General features: G+C 35.6%; 2 protein-coding genes and 1 long non-coding RNA gene across 4 annotated transcripts; all 3 read right to left on the bottom strand.

Moving 5' to 3' along the window:
* Positions 1–61: 61 nt before the first annotated feature.
* On the bottom strand, positions 62–3,577 carry LOC142979757 (uncharacterized). Of its 2 annotated transcripts, none has more exons than XM_076124895.1 (3): positions 3,447–3,577; positions 1,539–1,755; positions 62–489 (listed from the first exon to the last, which is right to left on the bottom strand). In XM_076124895.1, the coding sequence occupies exons 1-3, from the start codon at positions 3,450–3,452 to the stop codon at positions 140–142; spliced, it is 573 nt and encodes a 190-aa protein (XP_075981010.1). In that variant the 5' UTR covers positions 3,453–3,577; the 3' UTR covers positions 62–139. The 2 variants fall into 2 exon arrangements, with proteins under 2 accessions (XP_075981010.1, XP_075981009.1); XM_076124894.1 differs by having other exon boundaries at positions 1,539–1,764; positions 3,447–3,545.
* A 763-nt stretch (positions 3,578–4,340) lies between these two features.
* Positions 4,341–5,088, bottom strand: LOC142980213 (uncharacterized). Its single transcript, XR_012959858.1, has 2 exons — positions 5,054–5,088; positions 4,341–4,573 (listed from the first exon to the last, which is right to left on the bottom strand). It is a non-coding gene; the product is annotated as an uncharacterized LOC142980213 (long non-coding RNA).
* Positions 5,089–18,236: 13,148 nt separating this feature from the next.
* LOC142979856 (uncharacterized) lies at positions 18,237–18,793 on the bottom strand. Its single transcript, XM_076125068.1, has 2 exons — positions 18,744–18,793; positions 18,237–18,630 (listed from the first exon to the last, which is right to left on the bottom strand). The coding sequence occupies exons 1-2, from the start codon at positions 18,753–18,755 to the stop codon at positions 18,331–18,333; spliced, it is 312 nt and encodes a 103-aa protein (XP_075981183.1). The 5' UTR covers positions 18,756–18,793; the 3' UTR covers positions 18,237–18,330.
* Between the last annotated feature and the right edge of the window lie 1,280 nt (positions 18,794–20,073).

The raw sequence follows: 20,073 nt of genomic DNA, 5'->3' as shown, positions 1-20,073 counted from the left end.
AAAAGTTTCCAAAATAGCTATAACGCATTGGGAAAATATTGAAGATAAGTAAAAATGTTAATCATTATGATAAAAATATATTTCAGCCTTGTATCAGTCTTCAAAACGAATAGTAGATGATTACATAATAATTATAATTTTATCCTTTGCCATAATGTCCCCATTTACCATTGCCCCATCCACTCCAAGCCGGACCGTTCTCCCCTCTATAGATTCTTAATCCGGGGTACGTACGATAATTTCCATAGCTGCTGCCAGCCAGTGCTGAAACAGCCGTACCTCCAATTTCAGAAACAGTCTCGTAAGTAGATCCTATTACACCTGTGCCCATTGTTCCAGGAGAATATTTTCCGTACAATCCAGATAGACTGAATGTCAAAGGAATTTGAATGTTTCCTGTGCCTACGCTGTAGTGAGAGGGACGGAGTGACGGCCAAAAAAGTTTGGCTTTTTCTCTTGGTTCTGGTATTCTCTTCAGTTTTGGTGAACCTGTGACAAGATAATTACAAATAAAAACTTCTTTAACGCGTTCTCAACGGTCTGAAGTTATAGGCGCTGACTGTTAGGTAAAGCTTTGAAGAGTACATAATTTGACTTGATTATCTCTATTATTAGTCACGATACCACCAATTTGTTATAATGTTTAGAAAATAATGATGAACGATCTGTTCATCATTATTCATCACTGTTCAGCAAGACGAATAGAAAACAATTTATCTGAATGTAGTCATGAATTGTTGTTGATTTATTAGCCGAAAAAATTGATTGACAGATAATTAGGGTACGGTTTAACAGTTATTTCAGAGTATTAATATTATGTTAAGTGGTAATAGATAAATTTATGTTATGTGATATTAAAATACCATAATGACGACGCATGATGCAACGACGCAACGTCCGTATTTTAAGGAGCGGGCTTGTTATTATTTAATTGGTTTAAAATGCAATGATGGGCACTGGCTTTATTTCTTTTAAAAACTTTAAGTCCATACAAGTTAAACCAGCGCAGTAAAATAAACAAGGGTTAATAGTTTTTGGTTTTTTATGCACCTAGTCACCTATTACCAGATTTTTTGTATTTTAATTAGAATAAAAAGAAAAACGCCACGAATAAATAAGGTGCCTTTGTAGCAGGTTCACCTAATAATGAATTATTGGCCGTAAAGTTTTTATAATTCTTTGATTTATAGTTATTGCGCAACTTTTTAACAAATTAAATTATATGAATTTAAACTGTTTATGGGATGACTAAGCTGAATGCTTATTGCGTGCTTACGTTCTTATGTCAATCGCAAAACTGTCTAAATGTAATAGTGTAATCCTTTTTCTTTTAAAAAATACTACTCCCACACTAAGAATTGCTCTTGTATCGCGGGGACTTTTACAAACATACAGACAACGGATACAAAGTGCAACGAGACCCGAAACAATTATTTGTGGATTGCATAAACAATGATTGCGCGTGGGAATCGAACCCACGACCTCCGGACGCAATGGTTATAATGCTACAAAATGAAGTAGAAACTAAAGTTACTTACGTTCTGTAGGTTCTGTCGGGAGTTCACTATTGTTAGGTTTATCTTGTGCTTCAGTAAAGTTCTGCATTATTTGAGCGGAACGTTGCCATAAACTCGCTGGTGCCAGACTACCACTAGCATCTGTCAAGGGCGGCCGAGGAGAGAGGTACAAAGAGGGATCCAGGACTGCAGACTCCACTGTCCAAATGTACACCGAAAGAAGAGATATCACCTGCAACTGAAAGTACTGCTTGAAATTAAGATTTCTACGATATTAAAAACAATCCCTAGGATGGTTATGAAATTGAACATTATTTTGTAACTAGAAATTGATTAGTACAGAAAGATTGATTCTATCATCGACTTTTATTTTTTATTGTGATATGTACTATAAATATACAGTATATGTATATTTCTTGTCGGAATTTGAACTTGCCATGCGTGTTATATAGGTGAATGCACGGAATAAAGAGATATTTGATCGGTGGTGAAGTATTCGATAAAGATAAAAAATTAAATGCAACTGAGCGTCTACTATATTTTTCTTAAAATGGCGCGATTCTGCGCTATAAACGTGCGTATTTTCCAGTGTTCTGTTCTAGTTTTAAGATTACCATAGATATTCATGCGCTTACATCATATTAAAACTAATGGATAGCTTATAAATGGAATTAGTTATTAAACTGTCACAGATGTGCATTAAATATAGTAGATGATTGTAATTGAGGAAGCATTACTGGTAACACGATGCGATTATATGCAACTAGCAATTACGCTGATGGACCTACACATCAACAGTTATTTACTAAATAAATTATTCTATCGTTATCTTTATATGTTTTACTAATATCTACGTATATTTATGTAATATAATGAGTATTAACTAGAACATCACGGACGAAAAACAAAATAAAATGTGTGGAAATGCTTTTTTGCTAATGTTTTTTGGCGCCATGACGAGGTGCACACAAATATTTTTCTTTTTTTTTGTGTCGCTCGTTTCCAAGTTTTGTTGCTGTTACTTTTTGTTTTAAGCTTATTTCTGTCGATGCATTTCGACATTGCTACAAAAATGTATTAATTGACTGCCTCCGTGGCGCAGTGGTTTAGGTCGCCACGCCGATACCACTGCGTCGGGAGGTCGTGGGTTCGATTCCTACACGGAGCAATTATTTGTGCGATCCACAAATAATTGTTTCGGGTCTGGTTGTGCTTTGTGTCCGTTGTTTGTATGTTTGTAAAAGTCCCCGCGACACAAGAGCAATTCTTAGTGCGGGAGTTGTCTTTTTTAAAAAAAAAGAAAAAAAAATTTTCTTTCTTCTACTCATTAGACTTTTAGGAGAGGTTTATCAAGCTGAATTTATCATTGACAATTTCAATTTTTACTGACCGGGTACATTAGATACTACTTCTACAACATATTTCATCATAATAATATTTAGTACAAAAACTATTTAGGTAATACAGGCTAGAATATACGTCTAAGTTTGCCATTAATCATGCTCGTTTAAAAGCTGCTTCTTTCCTTATTCCTAACTGTGTTGAGGACGGCACTATGATTAAATCAATGTCTTGTTAAGGCTCAATATGGGGTTTTCCATAGAACAATAACAGCTATTTGACCTCTCAGACCAAAAGGATAAGTTTATATTATTTTATACCATTAGGAAAACTAATGAACTGTTTCTAGCATGTCAAAAAGATGTTGGAACGTTAAAAAACTATAAAAAATATAGGTATTAAAATTATAATTCGTCAATTTGAAAACCAATTATTATATACAGTTTAAAATTCACGTGAATCATGATTCGAATTATGAAGACACGAGACTTCACAAGTTATTATTTAAATTGAACACTTAATACAGATAATAATTATAACGTTGTTCGGACTTCATAGGGTTTATGTTTGAACTTTTTCTTGACTTACCATCATCTTTTAAGAGTTACAAACACGAATAAACTACACTGCACAGATAATGGTACAATACTAAGATTGTATCATGTTCATAATGTGATGTAAGAGGAAAGGCTTTCTCCCACTCTCGAAGACTGGTAGAAATCTCCAAATTTTTATAACCACGGTCAAGGACAACTTGTTACGTAAAATAAAGTGAATGACCGGCTTTAGATGCCAGTACGATATGAACATGGCTTTAATGTGTAAATAAACCGATGTTTTGAATATCAAATGAGCATCTTATAAATCATATTATACATGGATAATTAAATGTTCGAGTAATAGGTATTCGTTATGGAGCCGAAAAACATGATGAGAAAAAACAAAACAATTAATTTGGTTTATTAGATAGCTACGAATTAATTTATTATGATGATTGGTTTTACTAGTATGGTATGGTAATGGTGCTTAGTTAGTCAATCTTAATGGCAGCTAACAGCAAGGAATGTGCAGCACGATTAACTTCTAATAAGGAATCAGACGGTTGAAACAACTTAAACGCTAAACTCACGTGCGCGATTGATTTACCTCTAAAGGCTGTCGAATGTTATACAAAATACTAGTTTTGATGGTCACGTTTTTGAAAATGAAATCTCGAGACGCACAAGGTCTTTAAGATTAACAATCATAAAGCTACTATAGCGGATGGATTAAACTTTTTTATGGTTGTTTTTTTTTTATGAATGATATTAGTATCAACCCATGACACCTGTTTTTCGCCAAAGTCAATAAATCTTATTCAAAATATTTACATTTAGCCCTATTTTATACACTTGCACTTATTTTATATGCGCATAGAGGAAATTTAACGAAATCTACAGGTCAACAGAGGAATAAGGCGAGAATTTATAAAAAATCAAAGCATACAGTTTTATAAACGTATATTTTTGAATCAAATTGTTAATGCATATAAAATATTGAAAAAACACATTGATTTGTTAGCCGTGCTTTCCACGACGGTGCCAAATGCGATGAGGTTCGGGAGCGCCGCTGTTGGCACTGCGGATTGCTCTGCTAGCTATGACATCACTACTACTGAAGCTGCGAGCGCTTGCCAGCGCTAATACCGTAGCCAGCATCACAAAAAAGAATCCGAACTGTAATGAAAATAGAACCTTTAAGATCCGACATAGGGCAGCACAGAATAGGTATGATTGACGTTACTGGAAGTATCTTCAAAGCCCGGTTTCCACCACGACTGGAACGGAATCATTACTGAATTCGCAAGCGAAAACTGTATACTTTTATTTTGACCAAAATGGAACTTCGAAGTAGTTTGCGCTTGAGAGTTTAATCGGGCTTTACCCTGCAGACGGTGGCTAGCCTTCAATCATAAAGATAAAAGTAAAATATTTTACTTGACTCATGATGCGTATTTGTTATTGTAATACATAAGCATAATTTAGATTATTATTAAAATTCCTCACGCATGTTTTAGAATATTCATTAAAAATACGTGAGTGAAATCTTGGGCGCTACGTTCTTGGCAGGATTTAGGTACATCAATAACAAAAACATCACGTTATTTTTACAAATAAATTGGATATTATGTATAATTTTTATTTGTTTGTACTTACAAATTTCATTGCGATGTTTTTTCTCAGAGGATTATAAATCTTCATCTTCATTATCAGCCTTATATAGTATTTTCCTGTATGGTGAATAAATTATGGTGCTCTAAGCTAGATAGGTGTACTCATTTAGTCGGTTAACATGACATAACGTGGTTACTTGTGGATTGCACAAATAATTGCTCAGTGTGGGAATCGAACCCACCGACGCCGACAACGACACCGTAGCGACCTAAACCATTGCGCCACGGAGGCAGTCAGATTAAAAACAAGTAATTTGAAGGCTATGTTTTTGAACATATAGGTACGTAGCGATCCATTTTTTACTCATCCTCGTGTAGCACGTAGAGCAGTGAAGCCTAAGTTTAATTTATTGTTTTTTTTATCTCAACTTGCCCAATATTTCAACCATCAATCCTATGGAAGTCATTCACTATGAACTGAAGTGAAGACAAAAAAAATACTCAGGCAGGACGCGAGTTGTGATGAGATGGCAAGTGGAATACCATCAAAAGCAGGGCTCTATATGTAGTTTTAAAATAAAAAAATAGTCTTCTATCCAGTATCCTTAAACGTAGATCGATACTATCGATGTTTACTAGCAAGTAGATACCGCCGGCGCCGGTAGTAGTGTTTATTTGTAAAATTAAATAGGATATTGCAAAGCTGGAAATAAAAGCAAGGTTTAGGTTAAGTAGCTGGTAAACACGTGATTGGAGTTCCTTGGCTCTTTTGCAAAATAACATTAACGTTTAAGCATAATGTTAGTGCAATCAAATAATTGATATCTCCATTCCCTAGTTTTGTACCTTATACTAGAGTAAAGTAGGGTAGCGTCGTTGCACCTCTAACCCCCGGCTTCTGAGGTACATTGAACGGTAGTTTATCTATTCAATAACGTTGAAACTCATATAAAAAACGCTATTGAATAGATAAACTACCGCTAAATGTACACAGAAACCGGGGGTAAGTAAAACAACTTAGGTACTCGTCTCAGGTTGAATAAATGTTTTTGCTTTATGTTTATAAATGTTTACGCTTGCCTGTTCTACATAAAGTCGATTGTTGCGCATTTAAACGAAATAAAATTATACAGAACACCCTTCTTTACACGTGCGATATAGGTTTAATTTATGAAAATTGTTCTGTATCAAGAAGAAGCCATTTCCAAGGCAAGTTACTTTTGCAAAGTTCATGGCAATTTTACTTTTTTGTTGATCATATCAGCTGTAACACTTTTTGTCTTTATTTATAATGGTACTTATAATTTTTTTGTTGCGATAATCTTTTGAGTCGTTGCCGAAATTACCTTGTGTCAGCTCCTTATCCATTAGGTATGTACTAAACACGGGTCAGGCCGTCAGAGGAAGGTACCTATATCACAACTATTGACACTGCGTAATGTGAAAAAAGGCTTATTTTGTTACTAGCGGCTATTTTACTAAAACCCCCTTACAACTTTTACACAAAATCATATCTCTTAAATCATCCACCTTTAAAAAAACCGCATCAATATCCGTTGAGTTTTAAAGATCTAAGCATACAAACATACAGATATAGGAAGAGACGCGAAAAGCGACTTTGCATTATACTATGTAGTGATTTTTTAAATTAAATAAATGCTTCTAGACCGACTAGAAAGCTCTTATTTATTTCAAATCGAGATCCTGATGTTTATGGGGTGATCGGCATTCTCTAAACCGCCTTGTTGAAATAGTTATCAAATGTATGACCCCAATATTTTACAAATAAGTTTGAGTAACTGCTTTATTCATTTCATACCAAAATAAGCCTTGAATTTGAGAGTGCTTTTATTTCGTGGGTCAGGGTAAACTTTTAATCGTATAAAAAACTTTGCAAAGTCAAGTTCAAGTGGCATGCAAGTGTCTTCAACAAAACGATGAGTCACTCCTTCGAGAACATTAATACTTTTTATTTGTAGACAATATCTTTGTAACCCAGTTGACATTTAATAAACAGGATATCTTGAATCCATTAGACCAAGTCTACGAAATATAGAGGTATTTTTGTCCTTCAAAAGGTATAAGAGATAAAAATAAGTTACTTTATTTTATTTTAAAACTAGCAGATCCGCGCAACTTCGCTTGCGTCACCAAAGAGAGAATGGGTCATAATTTTCCCATTTTTCCCAGCCTAGTGGCCGTAGCGTGATGTTTTATAGCCTTCCTCGATAAATAGTCTATTCAACAAAAAAAATAATTTTGCAATTCGAACCAGTAGTTTCTGAGATTAGCGCGTCCAAACAAACAAACAAACTCTTCAGCTTTATAATATTAGTAGAGATAGGTATTCTATTTAAAATAAAAGACCAATCCTTATCTTTTGTCTGGATCAAATCTCTTTTTAATTAGACAGAACTACAAGAAGCTTTTGCAAAATGTATGTGAAAGTGTGAGCACTATTGACAGTTGGTACCTAGGATGCTTTACCGAAAAGGTAAACTACATGCATAATTAGTTTAGGTTGCTGTTATTAAAACAAATGTTATTTATAAACTAAATATCTTTAATTCCGAGTTGTTGTCGAATCCTGCCTGTTTGCTTGTAGTTGTTTAACCGTGCCTGGGTCCATGTCCGTGGCTGTGTCCATGACCGTGTCCCTGCCCAGGGCCGAGTCTAGTAGGGCGATGATGGTGGTGTGGTCGCGATTCCTCGGCTTGTAGGATCTCGCTATTGACAGCTGTGAGCGGAGGCCTTACAGCATCCGCGCTCACGAACGCGAAGATCACGCACATCAAGAATGCAAGGATTCCAAACTGTAATGTAAAAGTAATTTTTTTTATTTATTTAATCTTAATATTCAAATTTGTATAAAGGCGGACTTAATGCCAGGGGCATTTTCTGCCAGTCTACCTTAGGGTGATGCAGAGATTATTACGAAGGTGTTTAAAAGAGGAAGGAAAGTGAGTTAAGAAAGAGTGTACAAATAAATAATAAGATAAATAAGCGATATGAGTGTAAATACATAAACATAAATAATATGTACATAAACATAATAAATATTACTTATGATATACAAAAAATAAATATAGATACTATAAAATATGAGATATATACGTTACAATAATAAATAAATATAAATTATGTTGATGGTTTAATCGGCTGACCAAAGCTAAACAAAGCTGTGCTGCGTTTTGGTGCATCGGGAACTGGTTTCTTTCTACGTAAATTCTCAGTGACAACATATAGACTTTAATAATTATAATTAATTACGCGAAATGGCATTGCGTCGACACGGGTATAAATTCAACTACTATGACTACCAATTAACTACTCACGTGCGTCATAGTGGCACAGTGAGTATTAGTATCTGTCACCGTATCTATTCCGGAAAAATAAACAGGACGTATAGGTATTTTCACTTTACATTTTTCAGGATTTATTTATGAATCGGGACCGAGTTGTTAGACGTCGTTAGTTTCTTGAAAGATGCTTTTTATATACCTACAGTCAAGAGGCATTTGTAACTATATGTATACCATCAGAAGATAGTCGTAAGCGATTTAATATAATACAATCAAGGGGTTAAAACGGCTCTGGTTTTCCGAAGAAACGCCGCGACTTTGAGATTTTGTTAGGAGCAAATGATAAAAGAGTATCGTAAAGTAAAGACTAGTGACAAAATTTAAATATAATCGTATTAAAAAATAAAACTCACGTATTTCATATTGCAGGTCGTGCAGACTTATAATAAGATTTCAAGGAAAACTTTAATTTATATCAATAATTTCAAGGCCATACATTTTGTCTAAAATGTAATAATAATGTTCGTACAATCCCACTAAACAGGTTAACGAGGAAAAATATTAGAGAATATTTCAAATCTAGTTTGTATCACTTTGTAGGTAGCATACCTACGGGCTAGATTTATTAAGAAGGTAATTTATAAAGAATATCTATCTCCTGTTAAGTGAATATGATTCCCTTTAAACGTTTGTTTCATCCCTTATTTAATGCTGTCAGGGAGAGATATATAATTTCGTTTTCTTCGAATAAACGTTCTCGGAAACGATCCATGCATCTAAACATTTGTAAACATAAGTGACTTTTCATAGGCACAGGAATAGCACACAGAAGATAAAATGTCTCACAACCTCAACTTCCTAAATCAGAAACAGAACTACTAGAACTCACTGGACAGAAAATGTCAGAAAATACTTTTTGACCCGACTCAGGATTCGTACCTAGAGATCTCTTGCAACGCGGCAGTCGCAAACAATACCGACTGCTATAAGAACGCAGATTTTTGGTAAATGCTATTGTCAATTATACATATGTACTTACTAAGGTATCGTAATGTAGGTAAACTTAACTCAAAAAAACTAGTTTTAAACCTATCGCAGAAGCGCTATAGTCAATGGTTTGTTTATTTATTTATGCTAAGTTGAAAACATTATGTTCAAAAGACGTTGAAACCAGTTAGTTTGGTTTGAAACTAGGCATGACTTTGACACTAAATTATCTACTTATTATGTGAATAATTTCACCGAAAATTTCTCAAAAAATACAATGTGACATTTTAGAAATTGTCTATAATATACAAATGCCTAAAATTGTGTTAGTTGATTATAATTATGTTTTGTGACTCTGATAACGGCTTTTCGTGATGCTGTTTTGTAAAAGAAAGTTTCATAATGTACATTAATTGTGTAATGTAGTATGCAGAAATGTGATTTGCAAAAATCAACCAAGTGCGAGTTAGACTCGCGCACAAGGTGATCCGTGCCATCTATACTAATATTATAAAGCGAAGGAGTTTGTTTGTTTGTTTGTTGAACGCGCTAATCTCAGGCACTACTGGTCCGAATTGAAAAAATCTTCAGTTTTTCTTCTTTCAGTGTTAGATAGCTCATTTATTGAGGAAGGCTATAGGCTATGTATCATCAAGCTACGATCAATAGGAGCAGAGTACCAGTAAAAAGTGTTACAAAAACGGGGAAAAATTTCACCCATTCTCTCTTATGTGACGCAAGCGAAGTTGCGCGGGTCAGCTAGTTAATAATAAAAAACGGGAAAAAAATCACGTTTGTTACATGGGAGCCCCTTAAATATTGATTTTATTCTGCTTTTGTTGTCATTTGTCGTTATAGCGTCAACAGGAATACATAATCAGTGAAAATTTTAAATGTCTAACTGTCATGGTTCATCAGATGGAGCCTGGCGATGGACAGATAGATAGCGAAGTCTCAGTAATAGAGTCCCGTTTTTATCCATTGCTTACGGAACCCTAAAAACCAACAAAAAGTAACAAGTTGTCGCAAAGTCAAAATATAAAACTGAATATTACTATGTTCTTTTTGTTTGTCTACAAAGAATTATATAGGTTGAATCATTACAATAAATAAATACACATAATTACATACATCTTCTCTTAAATTACATCTTCCATATCTTTATAAAAATAGATAGGTCAAATATGATTTTTAAGAAAAAATAATTAAGCGACACACTTACACGAACAGAGTAAGCGTTTATTCAATAACTATCAAATAATTGCACTTTATTAGAACGTAAAGGCATCATTTTCACTTATCTATAAGGGAACAAATGAATAGAGATACCCCGTTTCAAATGTTTTGTACATGACATACACATTACACATAGTCAGGTCACTCACATCTTGTTTACAGCAAAAATATTAAGAAAGACAGTAATTACTAAGCGTTATTGATTATTTTTTGCTGTAAATTTGCATTATAGTATAACATTTTGGGTTTTTTGCTAGATTTACCCTAAAGTCGCCATCAACACATAAATATTACTATGGCAGACATATAGGTAAAAAACGACGTAAAGGTACACGACGCCATTCGCAGATTTCATCCTAATTAACCTGTTTTTCCTTCGTTGAGATTTTGAGAATTGAATGAATACTCGTTTTATTTTTTTTAAATCATCAATCTCAGAGGCTTATAAATACTTTGAAACCGTCTCGGCCAGTATTGTTTGTGAAAAGCTGTTACAATGAAAACTGTGAGTAGAGGTTCCAAAATTTAAAGATATTAATTTCATTTTATTTATTTAAAATTATATTTTATTTCAAACATATATAAAATGTTTTTTTATATGGGATTTGCAATAAAATGTTTATTATCATAATTTACGTGAACTGCGATGACGATTATTACTCATTTTGAATTATTATGCGCGTTATTTAATATTTTACTTACATTATTTAAGTATGTTGCTACATACGTTTTGTAGAATTTTGAATATAATTAACATACCGTGACGCGTGACTTCGTTTTGTTAAAATATTGTGGTTTATTTCCAACAAAATAGTTTAATTTCGTACTAAACGGATTTAAATTAGTTGCTGTGTTTATTATTTTTTAAAGGTGCTAAACGTTTTGCCAAGTATTAAATTTTGACAATACTGTACAAATTTTGGGCATACCTTTGAGATTAGCGCAGGATCGGGAATCATGACATAGACAAAAGGAGGCTTTCTTTAGCAGAGGATACAATTAGGCTGTGAATGATGACGATAGTGACTTTACCACAGTTAATTATTAGGGACTCTTGGCCACACTTGGCCAGCGAAGTGGAAAGAAGGCCTTACCTCATTACGAGAGGAGACCCTTGCCCAGCAGTGGGACATGAATCGGTTCCATTTAAAATATATATGTTACTGTAAAAGCCCGAACTGTGGCAAATCCTAAGATTTTCCGGTAAAACCTAAGATTTACCAACTCTCAATGGTAAACGTCCGAACAAGCCGGAGTTTAAAAACTATGTTACGGTATATAAAACTCCATAACTATGTTTATAACTATTTCACGGTATAATTATTTACTGTGACATAGTTATAAAGAAGGAGTTTTGGGCACAGCGACATGGGTAGGTTAGGTTAGAAGGCTAAGGTGGGAGCGAGCGAAGCGAAGCTCCCACCTTAGCCTTCGTGGTTATTTTTTTTTAACCACCCAGTAGGAGGAGCCCCGCGAAGCGGGGCTCCGGCGACATTTCGACATCATCAAGTGAATATAGGTAAAAGTTCGAAATAAAAGAATTTTTCGGACTTTTACCATTGCGAGTTGGTAAATCTTAGGTTATACCGGAAAATCTTAGGATTTACCACCGTTCGGGCTTTTACAGTAACATATACATTATAATCAAATATAGGCGGCAAATATTTTAATTTAAGTCCAATACGAAGTTCAGTTTTCCATAAGCTTTACTTTACAATTTGTTTATTTTTCAGTTTGCGTTATTCGCCGTGTTGTTCGCTGTCGTCGCCATGGTGGCGTCGCTGAACCTGCCTCCTATGCCGCCTCTAATGAGAATCGTTCGCGATGCGAATACAGCCTCGATTGTCCCTCTGGAGCTCCCTGCAGAAGTGCTGGAGACTGCGGAGTCACATCATGGACATCACGGACATCACGGACATCATCATGGTCATCACTTCCATCATGGGCATCACGGTCATCATTATCATCATGGTCACCATGGACACCATGGGCACTTACCCGGACATTTCCACTACCATGGCTAAGTTCTAGTGTTAATTATACATAGGGATGCAAAACGTTACTATAACATGTTCACTATCGATGTTTCACTGTTTTATAAATTTATATCTGTCTAGCTTTTCTTCCAAATATGTTGGAGTTGGCTTCCAGTCGCAATGGATGCAGCTGAATACCAGCGTTTTACTTGGTATTCAGCTGTTTTGAATGTTTTATTATGGGGTTTAAAAATCGATGTTTTTGGAAAGAACGATAGGTGATATATTATGTTCAACCTCAGGCCGTCCGTAGAAGATCAATAATGTTGTACAATAAGGTGTGTTGCACAACATTATTGTTCATTTTGTGTTTATATTGTGCAATTTTTTTGTCGGTTTTCATGCAAAGTGACGTTGAATTTGATTGGGATATCTTATCGCTCAATATTCGCACTAGTTAATGTATCTTTACATCAGGATTTGTTTAAGTAACATCTATGGTTTTAGATATTTGCATCCCAAGTAATACTTAGCTGCTGATCGTATACTACCCAGGAATAATACCTATGTAGTATAAAATTGAATCATAAAAGTTCAAAGTGAAATCCACCTGTGGTATTAAATTAAATTAGGTATTCGTACAGAAAGTTATTATTGCTGACTGTTGTAACTTATAGTTTTTTTATTGAGGTGATGTATTGTAATAATTGTAGACTAAGAAATATATATATATATGTTTTTAAATTAATGTGATTTTTTTCAATCCATTCCCAAATATTCATAAAAATACGTTCTAAACTTTTCAGTTTTGCGACCGTGTTCTTCTTCATACGCAAACTACTACTGCTATTTCAAACGTCTACTAATTTTCATAGGGTAGGATTTTTAGAATGTGTGGTGCATCTTTGCAGAATAAATCTTATTGTACTACTTAGAGGCAATATGAAAGTACGACATCGAAGTAATTAAGTATTAAATATTGTCTGTATTATGGTAATACCTAGACCATGATTTTACTGAAGGACACCTTTGGGCAAAATACCCATACCCATTAATTGCCAGCACAAAGCTTTGTTAAGCAAAAAGTTCAGGCTTAATTTTGACAGAAACTTAATCTTTGATTCACATTTAGAAGGGTCTGGCTTTTTGCATAATTATGGCTTCGTGGTTGTGTACTCCATAACTCTTCAAAGATGGTAGAGCCTTGTGCTACATATCATAATTCTAATAAACATTTAATGCAGGAAAATAAAACTAAAACACGAATTGTGAAAAAACCCTTTCAAAAACTTGATATTTGGCATTTGGTTAAGGAAAATGATAATATAAACGTTTTTTTATTGTCCTTGAAAATGTAATAAATGAACATCAGTAATGGTCTGTAAATTATTCTATAGAATCTTCCAATAAGAGATGTGCTAGTGAATATCCTAGGTATATCTGGACTTGTCCCCCGACGGGTCTCCACCTTATTGTGGTGGGGGGGCTAAGTAGCCGCGAGCCTTGAGGTGAGGGCGCACTTTGGCCGCGGTGAAGCGAAGAGAGACTCATTGGAGAGGCCGCTTCCCTGTCTGGGCGGTACCGCACTAACCCGGGGGACCAAAGCGGCCGGTCGGCTGGGCCGAGACGACGTAGGTCCGGCCGGTTTTGGAGGGGCTAGTCGCGGAGGAAGAGGTGTTTTAGTGTGTCGCTGCTGGGCACCGTATCCTCCGCGACTGGGGGGTGGGGCTGCCGTGGGGAGCCGAGGGTCGGGCGGTCGGACCCGGCTCTTAAACCATGGCGGCTGGTGGTGGGACCGCAGGGCCTGGGAGCAGAGGGATCGCTGCTCTCTGGCTCGTTGGTCGGTGGGGAGGTTGCGGCGGCCTCACCTTTCCGCCGCCGGCGGCCGGGACATGCTGCGCATCTGCGCGTGGCCTATCCTGGCTTCCGAAGACCCCCTGGCTGGCGAATTCGGGGTAGTTTTCTGGCCATTGCACAAGGGGGCATGTGGGGGAACGGCACCCGTGTGTTGGGGTGTCGTCCCACACTGTGGACGGGTCCGAATTGTGGACGGCCGCGTCGGGTCTGCGGATGTGTGCCCAAAGGCGTTCCCGCGGCCTCGGCACTAAGTGGCGAGGAGGCAACACCTTGGTGGTTTAGTTGGTAGGCCTTGCCTTTCTGGTTCGGAGAGCCCCACATACCCCAGCGCTCCCCCGGGCGTTGGGGATGCAATTTCATGCTTTAACCAAGTAAAAAAAAAAGGTATATCTGGACTTTCCTACAAAATGTGACGCCTCGATGAGTTTATTTCGTTTTCGTAAGAGTTTCGGAAAAATGTCTTTTGCTGCTCCCATGCACTCCGCAAGGAACATACCTGCACCTCATATCAAATTGCTGCTTTCCAGTAAATGTTCCGCCGTAAGCAGACGCGCGCCATCGTAAGGACAATATTTCGGAGTTTAACAGTTTGTGACCTTAGCAACTTAAAATTATTCTTTTAGTGGCAATTTAGGACTAAAAGAAAAAGACTTTTAACAAGTCATTGACCTCCGTGATACTCATGACACTTAAACTCTACGTCATAATATTATTATTACGTTCTCACATAAAGTTTAAAATGCACGATGTTTTTATCATTGTTTTAATAGTAAAAAAATCTATGATGAATAATAATCTTAAGCTGGAGAGACTTTTGCAGGCACAAAAAGCATCTAGAATTCTAGTATTTGTGATTTTATTGAATTGAATTGACTTGACCATGTTGGAATCAATCTCAGGTCATAGTGGTAGCTAGCGATAAATACAGAATCAACCACAATGTTGCAAATGAAAACATCGGTGTTTAAAAACATCTATAACCTACCCGGAGAGGCTGTCCTTCTTAAGTTTAAGCAGATCACCTAACAATGTCTCTAAAACCATGGATTTAAAAACATAATTGCAAAAATCCTACCATAAAGCATGGTAAACTTCGCCGTCCTAGCGTATCAGTATTTGGATTAATTTGTAACCTTTGTAATGAGGTTAGGCAGAGACCAAAGAACCAGTTGCTAGAACTTCTTTTTATTCATTTAAATAGTTTCACACTAAGTTTTGTCATAATTATTTAAACAAAAAGGTACACAATTTACTTTTTGCAAAAAAAGGCAAAAATACATACATATTTTCTTGATAAAATACCCAAAGGTTAAGACCACCTTTAAAATATAAAAACATATTGTGACAAACCGCCAACTAGACCAAGTTCCCATAAAAAAGCTGTTTGTAGTAATTTTACGAAGGTGTGTCTACAACACCTTGTTCAAACTGCTGCCACTATTGAAACCAGTTTATTTGACATCTGGTAAAAGATCAAATCTAATGCATCGTCATATAATACTATGATTATAAACACGTATGACTATCTGTCTGTTAACCCTTTGACCGTCACGGTCGGCTATATTTTTGTCGACATTTCCCGATGACTGCCGACACTATCTGATTTGTCGAATACAAATCAGAAAGTGTCCAAGACGCTTTCGTCGGCAAATGTCGACAAAAATATAGCGACGTGGCGGTCAAAGGGTTAAGCAGACATGGCTGAGTTTGATGAAATTCCCACGGAAATACTAGAGGATTTAAAGAGCTACTTATACAGGGTGTCCCAAAACTCAACGATAATCCGAGACAGGATGAAAGGCCAAGTCATACCGGTTATAGGAAAAATAAAAAAAAAAATCCCTATCACTTAGTTCAGCAATAATAGACACTTTTCAAAAAAGTTGAAATTCCACACCCTTGGTCGCATTTTTAAGTCCTGTGATCACCAATGTCACAATTTCGTTGTGTTTTTTTGACTTTCGTGATCTTAATTAAATATGCTATTAATCGTATAACAAATTAATGCACAAAACATTGTTAATTTAATAAAAAAAGTTAAGTTTTAGTGAGTCATCTTTCTCAAAAATATCGTTAGTCAACTTTGACGCTTCATACTGAAAAAAAAATGTACTACACTACCCTTGGCAAGTTATTTCAAAAGTTGGCGCATTTAATCAAGATTTCAAAATGGTATAACACTTGCCACTTTTCTTGCCAATAAAAATGTTATTTTTATTTGAACGAAGAGTATCCTCGCAAATGGATCGGACGCAGTGGTACAATTTTATGGCCTCCTCGTTCTCCCGATCTAAATCCAGTAGATATTTTTTACTGGGAATGCATAAAAGAAAAAGTATATTCGAAATCAATACAAAATCTATCAGAACTTCGCCAGAAATTTGACACAGCGTCAGAGGAAATAAATGCAATGAATTTTGATTGACTGGTGCAAAGGTCTTTTGTAAGGCGTTGCAGAGCCTGAATTCATGCTAGAGGAAAACAATTCGGAATTACTTTAGTTTAAGGAGAATAATTAAATAAGATCGATGGTTCGTTCATTGTTTTTTTTTTATTATTATAACCTATTATGTTTATTACATTAAATATTTGTTATGGACTGACTCAATTACCTCTTTACTAAAAATAATTGCTTTCCTCTGGCACGAATACAGGCTCTGCAACGGCGTACAAAAGATTTTTTCACCAGTCAAGCAAAATTCCTTGCATTTAATTCTTCTGACGCTGTGTCAATTTTCTGGCGAAGTTCTGATAGATTTTGTTTTGATTTCGATTATACTTTTTCTTTTATGCATTCCCAGTAAAAAATATCTACTGGATTTAGATCGGGAGAACGAGGAGGCCATAAAATTGTACCACTGCGTCCGATCCATTTGCGAGGATACTCTTCGTTCAAATAAAAATAACATTTTTATTGGCAAGAAAAGTGGCAAGTGTTATACCATTTTGAAATCTTGATTAAATGCGCCAACTTTTGAAATAACTTGCTAAGGGTAGTGTAGTACATTTTTTTTCAGTATGAAGCGTCAAAGTTGACTAACGATATTTTTGAGAAAGATGACTCACTAAAACTTAACTTTTTTTATTAAATTAACAATGTTTTGTGCATTAATTTGTTATACGATTAATAGCATATTTAATTGAGATCACGAAAGTCAAAAAAACACAGCGAAATTGTGACATTGGAGATCACAGGACTTGAAAATGCGACCAAGGGTGTGGAATTTCAACTTTTTTGAAAAGTGTCTATTATTGCTGAACTAAGTGATAGGGATTTTTTTTTTTTTTCCTATAACCGGTATGACTTGGCCTTTCATCCTGTCTCGGATTATCGTTGAGTTTTGGGACACCCTGTATACTCAAAAATAAAATTATAAACAACACACGCGAATTACAGGCAAGCAGAGCCGTGCAGGGCAATAAGTCAGTAATTAATGTACAAACAGGTCCAGACAACAATTTCTCTATAAGATTTTTTTGACTAATCAAGTCAAACGAGGGCACTTGCCACGTCTTTACGGCGTTCATCTTCTGTTTAAGCAAATGGTATTGATACAGTTAATTGAAAGAGAACTCTCGCTATAGTATCGTCATGTGTCGTGCGAACTCTCACAAGTAACGGTCACAAAGTGTAGTAGCCTGACACGATACAACTCTTGGTTTAAAGCGGCGATTTAAACGACGCGCGGCACGACTATGATTTCTATTGTGCTACTCCTGTAAGGACTTAGTGTATGATTGTCTGACTCTATCAAATCTAAAATTGTTTTGGAAATCTTTAAGTCTTGACCCCTTAACAATATTTGGAGAAAGTCTGAACCCGATAACTGAGATATCCCGGAAACACAAATTAATAAAACTGCCGCAATAGTCTTAAAAAATATTTATTTAGGAATATACAATAGTTTTGGTGACTCTAAATACAATGTACATTTAATTATTTTATCTATATTTCAGATTTGTTAACGTCCAAATCCAAATATTCCACCGATTCCGTAGTGGTCATGTCCACCGTGATGACCATGGCCGCCATATCCGTGTCCATATCCGTGCCCATAACCGTCATAGTGACCGTGTCCATGCCCGTGTCCGTACCCGTGGTCGTAATGACCGTGCCCATGTCCATAGTCATGATGACCATGCCCATATCCGTAGTCTTCGTATCCTCCGTGACCATGGTCATAATCGTGATAGTGGCCAGGTTCCGGTAGACCGTTGACCATCGCCACTATAGCGCACACCAGAAGGGAAACACAAAGGCACTGAAATATAAAATAAACACATTAGTTGATCGTGAAATTCACGGCAGGATGTTTATACAAATTACTATGCCCGCATTACTGTTGTTTTAAAAAAATAATATTAAGTTACTCACAGTCTTCATCATGTCACCGCAAATGTTCCAGCTGAACAATATATTTTCTGAGCGACCGAAATATTTATATGGATTTGTCTGAAGGTCGCGTCGATTTTTATAAACTTCTTTAATAATTCATTTATTTTATTATCTACCTACCAAACAGGTATTCCACATGGTTTTGTATAATACGTATCTGTTATAATTGCTTTTGTTTCTTTTCTATAAAGATTAGTTTAGCAATTAGTGAAAAAATTAAAACTATAATACGCCTAAACTTGATTAAAGGAATTGGATGTTAATTGCTGTATTTTTTGAAAACTTACGAGTATTGAACTTTTGGATACAATTGAAACCTTTGAAAGTGCATCATCATATATATCATAGTTTAATGAACTCTATTAATTTCGGCCCGAAATTACTTCAGGCCGAATAAAATTCTGTTTTGGAACCTTAGACACACTTGCCACGAAAGTAATCAAGCTTGGGGAAAAGCAAACTAACTAATTCATTAAGGTTTTACCAACTAAGTATACTGACATTTACTGGATGTTAATGTATCTATATAAGTATGTATTTAGAAGTATATAAGTATGTTTATCAGTTATTTGGTTACCATAGTACAAGCTCTGCTTAGTTTGGAATCAATTGACCGTGTGTGAGTTGTCCAATAATATTTATTTATTTATTTTATTTATTTACGGCTAAAATTTTTTCTTCTAGCAAACATACAAGTAGCAGTTTAGAGACAGGTTTCAGTGTTTTTGCTCGTGTAATAAAATGTGATTCATGACTCATCACGAAACGTTTGCAATTATGAAGTCAATAAACTTGAAGCCTGACGTAACCTGAGGGCGTGTAAAACAAAATAAAAATGTTATTTAGTTGTTTACATTCTCATGGCTAGGTTTGTTTTCATGCTAATAGTTGTATTAATCAAGCAAGTAAATATTTAGCTCGGTATTTGATGACCCCTTACAATTTAAAAGCCTCATTTTAGGGGCTTAAGATTGTAAGAATCTGTAGCGCGATTCTCTACCTCTTACGACTATTGACAACCTATCGAGAAATTTGAGTCAGGTCACATTGATTCTGAAATAAAATAGAGCGTTTATTATGTCATAAAACTCTCTTTTTATCCAATAAAAGTTCTATCAACATCGACTAAGCTGATTAGGAGATTCCTTCCTAAAAGATTTTGTGACATATTGAAATCATTGCTATACAGAGTCTATTGTTGTTTTATACGTGCAAAAGCTTTCCATCGGAAGCTCTTTAAAGACTGATAGGCTTAATAATTCTAGTGATGGCAGGAGTCATAGTAATGGAAACTTTACCATGCCTTAAG

This window comes from Anticarsia gemmatalis, chromosome 17, assembly GCF_050436995.1.
Source record: "Anticarsia gemmatalis isolate Benzon Research Colony breed Stoneville strain chromosome 17, ilAntGemm2 primary, whole genome shotgun sequence".
Taxonomy (NCBI): Eukaryota; Metazoa; Arthropoda; class Insecta; order Lepidoptera; family Erebidae; genus Anticarsia; species Anticarsia gemmatalis.
This window is presented reverse-complemented; position numbering and strand designations above follow the sequence as displayed.

Coding starts and splice junctions, on each gene's coding strand:
- LOC142979757 (XM_076124894.1), bottom strand. Junction 490..1,538: donor CCCGACAGAACCTACAGAAC/GTAAGTAACTTT, acceptor ATCTTGTCACAG/GTTCACCAAAACTGAAGAGA.